This window comes from Acinonyx jubatus, chromosome B1, assembly GCF_027475565.1.
Source record: "Acinonyx jubatus isolate Ajub_Pintada_27869175 chromosome B1, VMU_Ajub_asm_v1.0, whole genome shotgun sequence".
In the NCBI taxonomy this organism is placed as follows: Eukaryota; Metazoa; Chordata; class Mammalia; order Carnivora; family Felidae; genus Acinonyx; species Acinonyx jubatus.
Window position 1 is genome coordinate 195,789,193 of NC_069382.1, and position 12,364 is coordinate 195,801,556.

The 12,364-nt window shown below is 53.1% G+C and overlaps 1 protein-coding gene across 7 annotated transcripts in view; it reads left to right on the forward strand.

Annotated features, from left to right (window-relative positions):
• Positions 1-2,506: 2,506 nt before the first annotated feature.
• The window catches only part of STK32B (serine/threonine kinase 32B), a 387,425-nt gene continuing 377,567 nt past the window's right edge, over positions 2,507-12,364 (forward strand). For 3 of the 7 annotated variants that reach the window (XM_053217584.1, XM_053217583.1, XM_027033784.2), the window contains exon 1: positions 2,507-2,714. In XM_053217584.1, coding sequence (XP_053073559.1) covers positions 2,663-2,714 — 52 coding nt within the window. In that variant the 5' untranslated portion in view covers positions 2,507-2,662. Of the gene's footprint in view, positions 2,715-5,228; positions 6,124-10,217; positions 10,645-12,364 lie in introns of those variants that run through there. The other 4 variants (XM_027033772.2, XM_027033829.2, XM_053217585.1 and 1 more) reach the window with 4 other exon arrangements.

Genomic DNA, 12,364 nt, shown 5'->3' on the forward strand with positions numbered 1-12,364 from the left:
TCATATCCCAGGGCCCGGCCCATAAGAGGTGCTCAGAAAGTGCCCACTCGACAGAGGTGGAAAGGGGAAAGAATGATGTCCTGACTCCTCTCCGGGAGACCTTCTGCCTTCCCTGGTTCTCAGGGCTGGAACCAGTGCCTGCTGTGTTCCCACAGCCTCCTGGGCTTCCTTCCACCACAACACAAACCCCAGTTGCAGCCTTTGCGTGTGGGACCGTTCGTATATGTATTAGTCAGCTCTCTCTGTGATAATGCTGTGGCACAAACATCCCTCACACCCAAATCTCAGTGGCTCACAGAAACACATATTTTTCTTAGGAGGCTTGCGCTCTGCTTTGGGGATACGTGTGGGGTTCAGGCCTGTTCCTTGGGTCTCTCATGCTGGGAACAGAGGATCCCAGGACCAGCTCTTCTCATGATGGATAGCAGCAGCACGAGAGAGCTGAAACATGGGCCATCTCTTAAGGCCTTCACTCTCTCAGAACTGGCACACTGACACTTCCTCCCATATACCACTGGCCAAAGCAAGTCCTATGGCAAACCCCACATGAGCAGTGTGGGAGAAGTAGGAAACACCTCCTTATCCCAGTGAGCCACGGAAAGGACAGGAAGAGCAGGAAGAATTGTGAGTAGTCAGTATTTACACAATAGCTCATTATTGGAGATAGTAAACACCTCTTGTGCTTATTATGTTTCAGGCACCAACATCAATTCATTTATTCCCCATAATAACCCTAGAAGGGGGAGGTAATATTGTCAGTACCCATTTTATAGATGAACAAACCGAAGCCAGAGGAGGCTAAATAATTTACCCAAGTTAACTCCCCAGAGAGTAGCAGAGTGGGATAAACCCTGAGCAGAACAGGGCCCGGAAGCCAGGCCTGTGAACATTTCCTCCGCTAGCCTGTTGACCTAGATAGAGGCTGTATCGCTTTATGCTGCATTCAGTCTGGTGCCTGGTTTAGACAGGCCAATCCGTGTTTGTTGGCAGAATCAAAGGCAAGAAATGTTTAGTGGTCATTTATTACATACCAGGTACCGTTACCTGCTTTTGTAAATCGTTTCTGACATAATCCTCGCAGCAATCCTGGGGAGTTAATATCAGTCTCCCCAATTCACAGATAAGGACTCCAAGACGAAAATGAGGCTTGTCTGACCCCAAGGCCTGGCAGTTTGGGCCAATCTTAAATCTAGCCGGGTCGTGCTGGATGCGGCGGGCTCCATTTTTCAGCTTTTGGCTCTTGTCTCTGGGGAGTTTTTCGCTGTATTAGAAGGGAGACAGCCCCTGGCCCCCAGAACGCCTGCCAGAGAGAGAGACAGAGCGCGAAAGATGGGGGTGGTCGGGGGAGAGAAGATTGGGTGGGGAGTCTCAAAAAGAACCCATTCTTTCTACCAAGGCCCAGACAGTGACCCAAGGCGGCCAGCAGATGGCAGGATGTGGCCAAAGATCCCCCGAAGCCAGGCGTGCTGGGCGGGCTGCGCGGGCTGGATTGCAACACGCGGGTAACCAGCTTGCCCCTCAGGGAGGCTCCCCGTGGGTCTGCGCTCTCCCTACGAGCCTCGGGGTGCACTCAGAGCACCCAGCACTTAGCACCCTGGTCCCAGGCTCGTCTCCTTCCCCGATCTGGGCTCCCCAGCTCCCGCCGCCAGGGACCCACGCACCCCGATGCGAACCCGCTCTTTCATCAGACTCCGAGGCGGCGCAGTCCCAGGGAATCCCGAGGTGCAAGCCCGGGCACGCGTAGGCAGAATGGTTTGGGGCAAACCACGCCCCTGTGGGGGCCTCAGTTTCCCCATGTAGAATGAAAGGGGCCCTAACGGGCCTAGGCTTTACTTCCGTTCATTAAATATTCAGAAACACATGAAGAGGAAAGGCGTCTGTTGGGGAGAGCCGGCAGACACCCCCACTGCCCGTGTGCCAGCTCGGACGGAAAATAAAGCCCAGTGGGGCGTCCAGGACGGACCGAGACCTCCTCTCCCTCCAAACCTCAGTCCACCTGACTCCACAACTGGCGGCAACGATTTTTCTAACCGTTGGGGTGTTGAGAGGTGACGTGGAGCGGTGTTTACGAGGCGCTCGGGCTGGGCTCGGCACACAGTAGGCGCTCACAAACCACTCCACGGCGCGTCGGGAGCGCCCCTCCCCCGGGATCGCGATTATTTCCCCCGCCGGACCCACCCCGCACTCCGCTCCGCATCCCCCGCCCCCCGGCTGCGCACCTCCGCCCGGCCGGCCGCGCCCCTTGCTCTGGGCGGCACCCACCCCCCCGGGGGCTGCGCTCGCCCCCCGCCCGCCCCGCCCCGCCCCCTCCGCCCGCCGCGCCGCCTCCCGGTCCCCCCGCCCGCCGCAGCCGGCGAGGGGCGCGGCTGGGCGGCGGGGCGGCCGCGGGGAGCTCCGGGTTTCCGGGAGGGGGCGGAGGGGGAGCCCGCAGGGGAGGGGGCGCGGCGGGCGCGGTCCCGCCCCTGCGCGGCGCTCGGCGCCCCCCCCCCCGACCCCTCCCTCCGGCTGGCGCGCGCGGCTGCAGCCTGGGCTGGGCGCTCGCAGCGCGTCCCGCGGCCGGTTCCGCGCTCCCCGCTCCGCGCTCCCCGCTTGGCGCCCCGCGCTCCCCGCCGCCCGCTCCCCGCAGCCGGGCATGTAGCGGCGGCCGGCGCCGCGGCGGAATATGGGCGGGAACCACTCCCACAAGCCCCCCGTGTTCGACGAGAATGAGGAAGGTAAGAGGCGAGGGGCGCATCCCTCGGTGCCCCTTCGTGGCGCGGGGTTTTGGGGGGGGTGTGTGCTCGTCCCGGGGGCCGCTGCCTGCCCCTCCTCCCCTCCCCCCTCCCCCAGGCCCCGCGCGGACGGGGTGTGCAGCCGGGCTTGGGGAGCCGAAGGAGGAGCTGGACGCGGGTCCCGGGGGTGCTCGGCTCCAGCTTCCCAAGCCCAGGTCTCTATCAGAACCTGAGGCAGAAGGAGGCGGCCTGGGTGTGTGTGTGTGTGTGTGTGTGTGTGTGTGTCCACGACGCGTTTGGTCCCTGCGCGGGCAGGTTCCACGCTGCTTCCCTCCCTCGCCCAGGACAGCCTAGGGAAACTTTTCTTGCTTAAACTCCGTGATTCCAAAGAAGGCGTCTCGCTCGCGGCAGCCTCCCTGGCGGGGTTGGGGGGGGGGGGGGGCGCTGGTAGAGGTTGTCCAGTCTTATCTCAACTCCAGGGCTGGGCTTCCTTGTGGCGCGGGCCGGAGGGCTCCGGATTGGAGCCGGCAGAACGCCTGTTTCCAGTGCTGTGTGGTCGTGGGCAAGTTGCTTAACCTCTCTGAAACCTTTGTTTCCTCGCCTGTGAGATGAGAGTGATGTTACCACCTACCACCGTAGGATAGGGGATTGTTTGAAGCTCAGCCAGTGGTCATCCGTGTGCAAAGTGCCTTAGAGATGTAATCAGCACAGTAGGGTTGGTGAGCTGTTAACTCTGCCTTTAAAACCCTGTGATGGTTTTCTCCAGGCTTCTCCGTGCCCCAGAAAAGAGCTAGGATGTACAGAGCACATACTATGTGCCAGGCACTGCCCTAGGCTTTTCTGTGGGTTCTCACAGTGTTCACAGCAACCGTATGAGGTAGGTACTTTTGTTGTTCCATTTTGCTCTTGTAGAAAGGAATGTGGTCGGGTTCCTAAGGAGCGGAGCTGGCTTGGGGGGTGGATAGTCTGCCCTGGAGACAAGTGGATCTCATCGACACCCAGGCATAGGCTTGTGGGCACAGATCGCGGTTTCTAGAATGGCCAAGGCTATGTGGGTGGTAGTCACATGCTGGTCCAGATAGCCCCTCTCAAAAGGATACGTGAAGACAGTTAACATGAGTTAAGCGGGTCAGGCCTGTTTGGTCCTTTTCTGAAGGAATTCCTAGTTTAGTGGCACTGAATGATCCATGACCATCCGTGGTGATAAGGGCAGGGAGTGGGGCTGGTGTAGGCACTTGGGCACCCAAGGACACCTGAGGCCTTCCCGGTTCTGTAGTCTGGGGCACAGGCAGGCCAGGCATGGACAGAGCAGAGGTAGGCAGGGAGGTGGCGGAGGCCCTTGGGTGTCCCAGGAAGAGTCTGGACACCATGCAGCTGACCCTGCGCCCCAGCCAAGTTCACACTGACCCTGAACTTCTCCATGGAAGTCAAAGCATTCTTGACACTGAAAGTGATTTTGACACTGTAGGAGTACTCTGCTGTGGGGCAGCCTGCTTGGGGTGGCTGTGGGACAGGCCTGTCCCCTTTTCGGAGCACTTTTGTCCTTCGAGATTATATTCGGGGCTGCTCGCATCTGGGAAGATATATACTCATTGACAGGTGGAGAGCATGACTGGCGTCAGAAACCTTCTATTTGCAACAAGTCAAAGCTCTCCCATCTGTTTTGGGGAAGGGATCTATATTCGTCTGCCCAGGCCTGCCATCACAAAATACCACCGATGCTTAAACAACAGAATTTGTTGGTGCTGGTGGCTTCAGTAACAGAAATTTGTTTTCTCGCTGTCCTAGAGGCCGGAAGTCCAAGATCAAGGTGCTGTCAGGGTTGGTTTCTGGTGAGAGCTCTCCCTGGTGAGAGCTTGCGGATAGATGGCTACCTTCTCCCTGTGGCCTCGCATGGCCTTTCCTCCGTGTGCTTGAGGAGCTAGAGAGAGATCTCTGGTGTCTCCTTCTCTTCCTTTAAGAATGGCAGTCCTATCAGATCAGGGCTCCGCCTTGATGACCTCACTTAACCTCAGTTATCTCCTTAAAGGTCCTGTTTCCCAAGGTAGTCACACTTGGAGGTTAGAACTTGAACATGAAGTTTGGAAAGGACAACAAATGAGCCCGTACCAGGAGCCTTTCATGAAAGCCATGAACTTCCTACATAGAAGAAAGCGCAAACTTAACCCATCAGCTCCAATTATAGGGGTTCGTGGTTCTGGCCTGGATCAAAGCTTGTACTTTAAGGCTGTACTTTAGGGTTCTTAGCATGTTTCTGTCTTTTTTTTTTTTTTTTTTTTTTTTGCCTCCCTTATATTGACGTCTGTGTCTGTCCTTTATCCCAGAAAATGTGCTGTATAATATTGATTGGCAAAATAGTTCTATCTGGTGTAACCAACCTTTTGATTTTCCTGCTGTTGTCATTCCTCGTTCCAGAAGCAGATTGGGCCCAAGGTCGACTGCCTGTTTCAGGGCTTGTTGAAATACAAGGTTAGGACTCTCCTCGTTTTGCCAGCTTCCAGCCCAGTGAAACATTAACTTGTTTGGTTTTGCCAATGTATGCCTCAATTATTTTCCTGTGCAAATAAAGCACTGGTATTTGCCACCGTTTGAGTCAAATTATCCTGGAGGCATTTACTGACCATCTTTTCTGCACCCACCCCTATGATGGGCACCAGGAATATGAAGAAAATGAAGGCAAAATCCTAACCCTCTGGGAGCTTCTAGGGCAAATAAATGGCCAGGACGATGCAGGGAGCTCAGAGAGCTATGGTATCTTAGAAGAGAGTCTTTAACCCTGGGGCAAAGGGGAGAGGCAAAGAAGACTTTCTCCTGTTGAGTCTTGTGAAAATGGTAGGTGTTACCAGTAAGGGTGGGTTGGTGGAGCAGGGAAGGGTGTGTTAGAAGGCTGGAACAGGATGTGCTAAGGCAGAAGGTGAAGAGTAAGCATGGCTCAATGGGGAGGTTGTGGGGCGTGGCTAGTACTCCTGCGGTGTGGCCTGTGAGGCTGGGAGGCAGAGGAGATATGAACCCCGAGTGCTGGACCAGCTTTAAAGGGCCAAGTGGCCAACGGCTCGGGCTTGATCATTTAGGCATCTGGAGTCACTGAAGAATTTTAAGCAGGGAGCGACATGGTTCAGTGAATGAGCACGCTGTCCCAAACCAGAGCTGGTGGGTGGTTGACGACAGAAACACCTACCCAGGCGAAGCAAGTCTGGTTTGTAAGTAATTTAATGCTACCCCCTGGCTGAAGCTTTGCTATTGCATAATTGTCCCACGGCTCGCTACATTCTGATGGCAAAAGTTTAACTCGCATCTAGGTAATATTAATGACTGTGACTTACTAATGCCTTGCATGGACTACTTTTCGTACCGAATTGAGAATCCTCACCAACTCGGCCCGGGAGGTCTCAGAATCTGCATTTTACTAGAGAGATAAGTGAGGACCTCAGGAAAATCCCCTGGCCTGTGTGTGGGGGGCAGCTGGGACTCACACCCAGGTCTATTTACTTCTAGAGTCTGGCACCTGACCGCGTTCCCTGTGCCGCCTGGAGGCCCAGGGGAAACTTCGCTCTCCCAGATACATACGGCCACGCGGAATGAGTCCAGCACTCAGATCAGGCTTTGCGACGGGGCTCTTTGTACAGACGTTGATAGGAAGATAGTAGCAGTATATTCTGACGGTACTTGCTTGTTTACAGTAATCATCTCACGTATCATCTTTGCAAAAAGCATTTGTTGGGCAGTTACGTCACAATACAAATTCTGGGAATGGAAACAAAATCCTCCCCCGTTCCAAATTCATATAAAAATTGCATTGAAGTTGTTTTTCCCCCCTCACTATCCTTATCCACATCTAGACGTTTTTATATAGGAGTGTATCTGCCGCAGAGACCAAGATTTCTGCTTTTTCTCCTAGCCTTGTGTTTAGAGAAGCTTAAATCGCAACAGTGTCTTCAAATCGATATTTTAATGGGCTGTGATATCCCACCAAATGGAACTATTATAATTTACTTACGTATTTTCTTTTTGTTAGACAATGAGGCTACTTTCATTTTTCCATCTTTATAACCTAGTTCTTGAACATTTTGCACATTTTTTCCTTCTTTTAAATGAATTTCTTAAAATAAAGCATAAGGGGAGAGATTATGGGATCAAAGGGACTGAATACTTTTTGGAACTCCAGAAACGTCAATTATGTTTCCGAAGGGTTTTTATCAACGTGCTATAAATTTATGGCCGGCATTCACATTTGCGGGGTATCGATTTAGCAACCTCATAGCCAGCTCTGGGCATGCTCATTTTAGAATATCATAAATTAGAAGGTCATTTAAGACTAAGCGTTACTTCGGGGCACCTGGGTGGCTCAGTCGGTTAAATGTCCGACTTCAGCTCAGGTCATGATCTCGCGGTCCGTGGGTTCAAGCCCCACGTCGGGCTCTGTGCTGACAGCTCAGAGCCTGGACCCTGCTTCGGATTCTGTGTCTCCCTCTGTCTCTGCCCTTCCCCCACTCACACTCTCTCAAAAATGAATCAGTGTAAAAAAAAAACAATTAAAAATAATAAGTGTTATTTCTATATTATTGGGTCAGGTAATTTCACATGCAGCTTAGAACGTGAACACATCTTGGTCTAAGTAAATACACAGCAAAAGTTGCTCTTTCTTCTGGAAATATTCAGACACCTAAGGCAATTAAATAATCACCCCCTAGAGTTACAGTCATGCTTTAGCTGGAGACACTCTTTTGAACCTGGGGTGTCTCAGTCATGTGTGATGCATCAAGTATCTGATGTCTGTGCTGCGGGGTTCACTCGTGAATTTGCCTCAACTTTCTTAGTACTTTAGGCCAACTCCTTCATGTTACAGCTTGGTTTCCATACTTGTAACAACGGTGGCTTGGGTATGAGGTGGAAACCAAAAAGATTCCGAGAAAGTTCAGCATTGCATGCAATGAACTTTGCTCTTCTAATTAGAGTCTCTATAGAGGTGGAGGCTAGACAGATGCCATGTAAGGGATGTGGGTTTAGGGGCTCCGTGTTCATACCTGTATCCGGCAGGTGCATATTTAATGCAGGAGTCTAGGATGTAAACCTTAGACTTGAAGGTTTTTAAGATCTGGACAATCATCTCGATAAAGTCAGACGTATGTATGCCAACTATTGTATTTCATTGCTTCTAAGGCATTCGTTTTTCCACGTTTTCAGTCTCTGAAATTGGGGGTGCAGTTTGGCTAACGTGGTATTTGTGATGGAGCGCTAAATTTTTTTTTTAACTTTTATTTGAGAGAGATAAACAGAGTGCGAGTGGGGGAAGGGCAGAGAGAGGGAGACACAGAATCCGAAGCAGGCTCCAGGTTCTCTTGAGCTGTCAGCCCAGAGCCCAGTGCGGGCCTTGAACCTACGAACTGTGGGATCATGACCTGAGCCAAAGCTGGACGCTTAACCGACTGAGCCAGCCAGGTGCCCCTGTGATGTGGCTTTCTTATGTGCATGGGGTCATAGCTGTTCACACTAGTGTGGTACATAATAGGGCTAACCGAGCTTTTTCAAGTGACTGGAAAGATTCACATCATAGATGAATTGGCCGCATTTCCTTCTTGGTGGCACATAAAACCATGTGTATGTTGAACGTGGATGGCACCTGAGATCGGGTGGAATGTGGCACGGTAGACGAGCCTCCTTCCGTAGTAAATGACAGAAAACCAACATGAGGTCCTTTGAAGGGAATGGATCGGCTCTGGTCACTTGTCACCACCTCCATCACTACCATCTGGTCCAAGCCTTGGGCTGGCCTATTACAAGAGCCTCCCTCACTGGTCTCCTTGCTTTCGCTCCTGCCCCCCTGAACATCACCTCAGTGCAGCACCAGAGTGATCCCATAAAAGTGGGCGTGGGGCACATCGGACCCTGCTCAGCCCCCTCTCCTTCTGCCGCAGCAGCAAGGAGAAGCAGGAGGTCTTACAGATGCCCATCAGGCCTGGCCTCTCTGACCCCATCTCCCTCCTTTCTCCAGCCCACTTGCCTCCCTGCCGCCCCTCGGACGCACGGGCGCCCTCCTGTCTCTATTCTGTCTTCACACAAATGTCACCTCCCAGTAAGGCTGTCACTGACCACCCTGCTTACGATGGCACTCCCAACCCACCCTCCTGGCCTTGCCTTGCTTCACGGCAATTGTCATCATCTGCCGTACGGTTTATTTTACTTACTTCCTTAGGTATAGTCTGTCTTCCTCCGTGCGGTCACAAGCCCCCTGAAGGTAGGGACGTGATTGGATTTATTCACTGCTGTGTGCCCAGGACCTAAAAGGGCATCTGATACACAGCAGGTGCTCAATACATTCTTGAAGTATGGATGAATGAAGGTGTGCATCTCATGGCGGAACCAGATGCTCAGCGGATGTCGTCAGGGCTCTGGATCCTTGGATTCTCTGCTCTCTTCTGCATGGCTTTGGGCCGGCTCTCTCATCATGGGGGCCCTACCACCTCTGGGCTCGGAGCCTCACGGAAGAGGGAGCATCTCTTTTCACAGCTATTGCAGAACAAAATCCCAGGGTTCATTCTGACCTGTTGTGGTTAAGTCCTGAGCATTCTGGAACGAATCACTGTGACCGGGGAGAATGAGGCTCCACGTGGCCAGACTGGGTTACATGTCCAACCTCAGGGCAGGCGTTGGTAGCACTTGGGGCATCTGGGTTACGAAAGTATGTGAAGGATTTTCCCAAGCATTGCCGGCTATCAGCAGGAGCAGAAGGGCAGCTGGACGAGGGGCAGGCAGGTGAAATGGCCAGAAGCATCTGTTATTAGCGTGTTCTTTGAAACAGGTGTGGGACCCTCTGGCTCATCTCATTTAGTCGTCTGTCTGATCCCATGAGACCTTCCGACGAGCAGCAAGCACTTCTTTTTCCCCTTTGTGCCTGCAAGGCTGAGGACAGGGCCAGTGAAGGCGCATAACAGCTATTTGTTGAGTGAAGGTAGAGGGAGGGGAGATGGCTTTCCCACAACGTGCGCTGGAGTGAAGAGGGTGTTAAGACGGAGACAGGGTTTCTGGTGAGTCTTGAGGGAAGGGTTTAAATGCCTTGAGAGAAAAAGGATCTGTATTTTAGGAGGATCAAACAGCATAAGCTAGCACTGAGCTTAGGCATTTTCCTGAGAGAATTGGGAGGAACAAAATATTCTTAGCAGTGCTCAGTTGTCTAAAATCTGGGCTCGGAACAATCGCAGATGGAAATGGAGAAAATGTTCCAGAAGGAGCAGCGAGGCTAGAGGATCGTGACACCCTGGAAGAGTATTCTGGTACAGAAAGCAACGGGGCTTCCTCTCCCTTGCGGCATATCTGGGAGTTCCTCGGGACCGAGCCCCTGGACCTCTTCCTTAGCCCCTTGTCCTGTCTCCCTGCTGATCTTGTCGTCGCCCGCCTGCCTCGTTATCAGTGACCCCGTATCATTCCAGGTACAGTCAGGAGTTTTCAGAAAGGAAGAATGTACTACAAAGGATGGCCATCTAGTAAAAAGGCTAACTACGAGAAGCAGTCAGAGAGGACTCTGGGAGTCCAGAAGTAGCAAGTTCAGCAGGACGGCTGCTCCCTGCGGGGCTGGGGGTGAGGGAACAGGGAAGGGGCTGGAATCCCAGAAGCCTTGTCTGGACAGGCTGTGTTTCCATCTTTGGAGAGGGCCCGGGGGCCAGAGGAACGGGCAGCCTACGGGGGGGCAGAGGACCTTTGCGGAGGGTGCAGCTCATCGTTGAGGGCCACCGAGGGGAGGGCCGCCAGGCCCCCTGCACGCTGGCCTGCCAGTTGCCAGGTGTGGACAGTGGCTGCAACACGCAAGGAAGCCCCGCCCCCTGTTCCGGTCTGGCAGTGCCTCTCGTGCGCCCTCTGTTGGCGGTTCCCGGCGCGAAGCACCGCCCCCGCGTCACAAAGCAGTGGATTTGGAGCCGAGACAGTACATTAATAACTGGTATGCATTTCTTTTTTTTAACGGTAACTCAGTAATTTATTTCCTTCATTCATATTTCTCCTCTGGGCTCCAAGTCTGTGTTTCTATGTAATCCCACTTGGATGTCTGGAAAGAATTAATGCCTTAGATTCAAAATAGCCTCAGTCGAACTCACGTGCTTCCGGAGTTTCCCGGCTTACCGTGTAGCGTTATTATCTAGCCGGTTGCAGAGGCCAAAATATCTTGGCTTGTCCTTGACTCTGCTACCCGCCTTATCCCCCCCGCACGTCCAGGTAGGCACCTGGCCGTGTCGATTTTACCTCCCGAATATCTCCCAAATCTGCCCCAGCTTTCCAGCTGTACCCCTGCCACTTCCCACTCAGACATCGCCCCTCATCGGGCCCCCATGCCGCCTCCTAATCTACCTCTTGCCTTTCAGCACATCTTCTACCAGCTTCCATGACCTAGAGCTGCGACTTCAGGTCCCAGCTGTGACGGTCAGCCCTCTTTAGTGGCTTCCACTGCTCTCACGGTCAAGACTCAGACTGTAATGTGGTCTCCGAGGCCCTGTGGGGGCCCGAACCTGTGTACCTCTCCCATCGCGTCGTGCGCATGCGTTCTCCCTCACTGCAGGAGTTAAATCGCTCCGCACCCTTAAAGGTCTCAGCCCCAAACCTGGCACGTGGTTACTTTATTTTTTTAATTTTTATTTCTTACGTGAAACTCATCGTCACATTGGTTTCCATACGACACCCCGTGCTTATCCCAACAGGTGCCCTCCTCAACGCCCCTCACCCACTTTGCCCTCTCCTCCACCTCCCATCAGCCCTCACTTTGTTCTCAGTATTTAAGAGTCTCTTACGGTTTCCCTGCTTCCCTCTCTGCAAGGTTTTTTTTTTTCCCCCCCTTTCCCCCTCCCCCCTGGTCTTCTGTTAAGTTTCTCAGGACCATGCAGATTGCTACTTTTCTTCCGCTGGTAGTCAGTGCTGTTGTTTACACTCCTGGGCCAGAGGGCATCCCTTCAGTCTCTGATAAGTTTCACTGCCACTCCTGCCCCAGGGCCTTACCACGTGCTGTTCTCTCTGCCTGAAATGCTCCCCCAGCCCACCCCGCCCCCTTGGCTTGGTTATCTTCCACTCAGTCCTTCTTCAAGGTTCCTTATCTGATTTCCCACACAGGGGGGTCACAACCCCCCTCAAATTACCGCATGCTCCTTTCTGGCATTTGCCACAGTTGTAATTCTACCTTCATTCCTGTGAATACTTCACTAGTGTCTGGCCCCCCCCCCCCCCCCCCCCCGTGGGACCGGAGTCTCCATGAGCACAGGGCCTGTGGCTCTTGTAGTGTCTGGTCCAGGTCCCACCGCTTTACGAAAGGTCTGTCCTCAGAGCTGCTTGTCCCTGAGCAGTTTTTAGAAAACACAAAGAGAAATCACTGTTGTAACTTAGCAAAGGCAACAGGTTCCCTCCTGGTATGTGAAGAACAGCGCTGTAAGAGAGGGATGGTTGGCTCCGTTTCATCCCTGGGGATGTTGTGGTTTGGAGAGGTTAACTTGGTGCCTTATGTGGTAACATAAGGGCTTGGTCTTACTTCTTTCGGTGTCACTGGAAAGCTGTTTCCCTGATACCAGGCTTCCCCCAACTTGATCATTTGCATCCCACTCGTGGAATTATTTAATTTTTTTAACGTTGATTTATTTTTGAGAGCGAGAGAGAGACAGAGTGCGAGTGGGGCTGGGCAG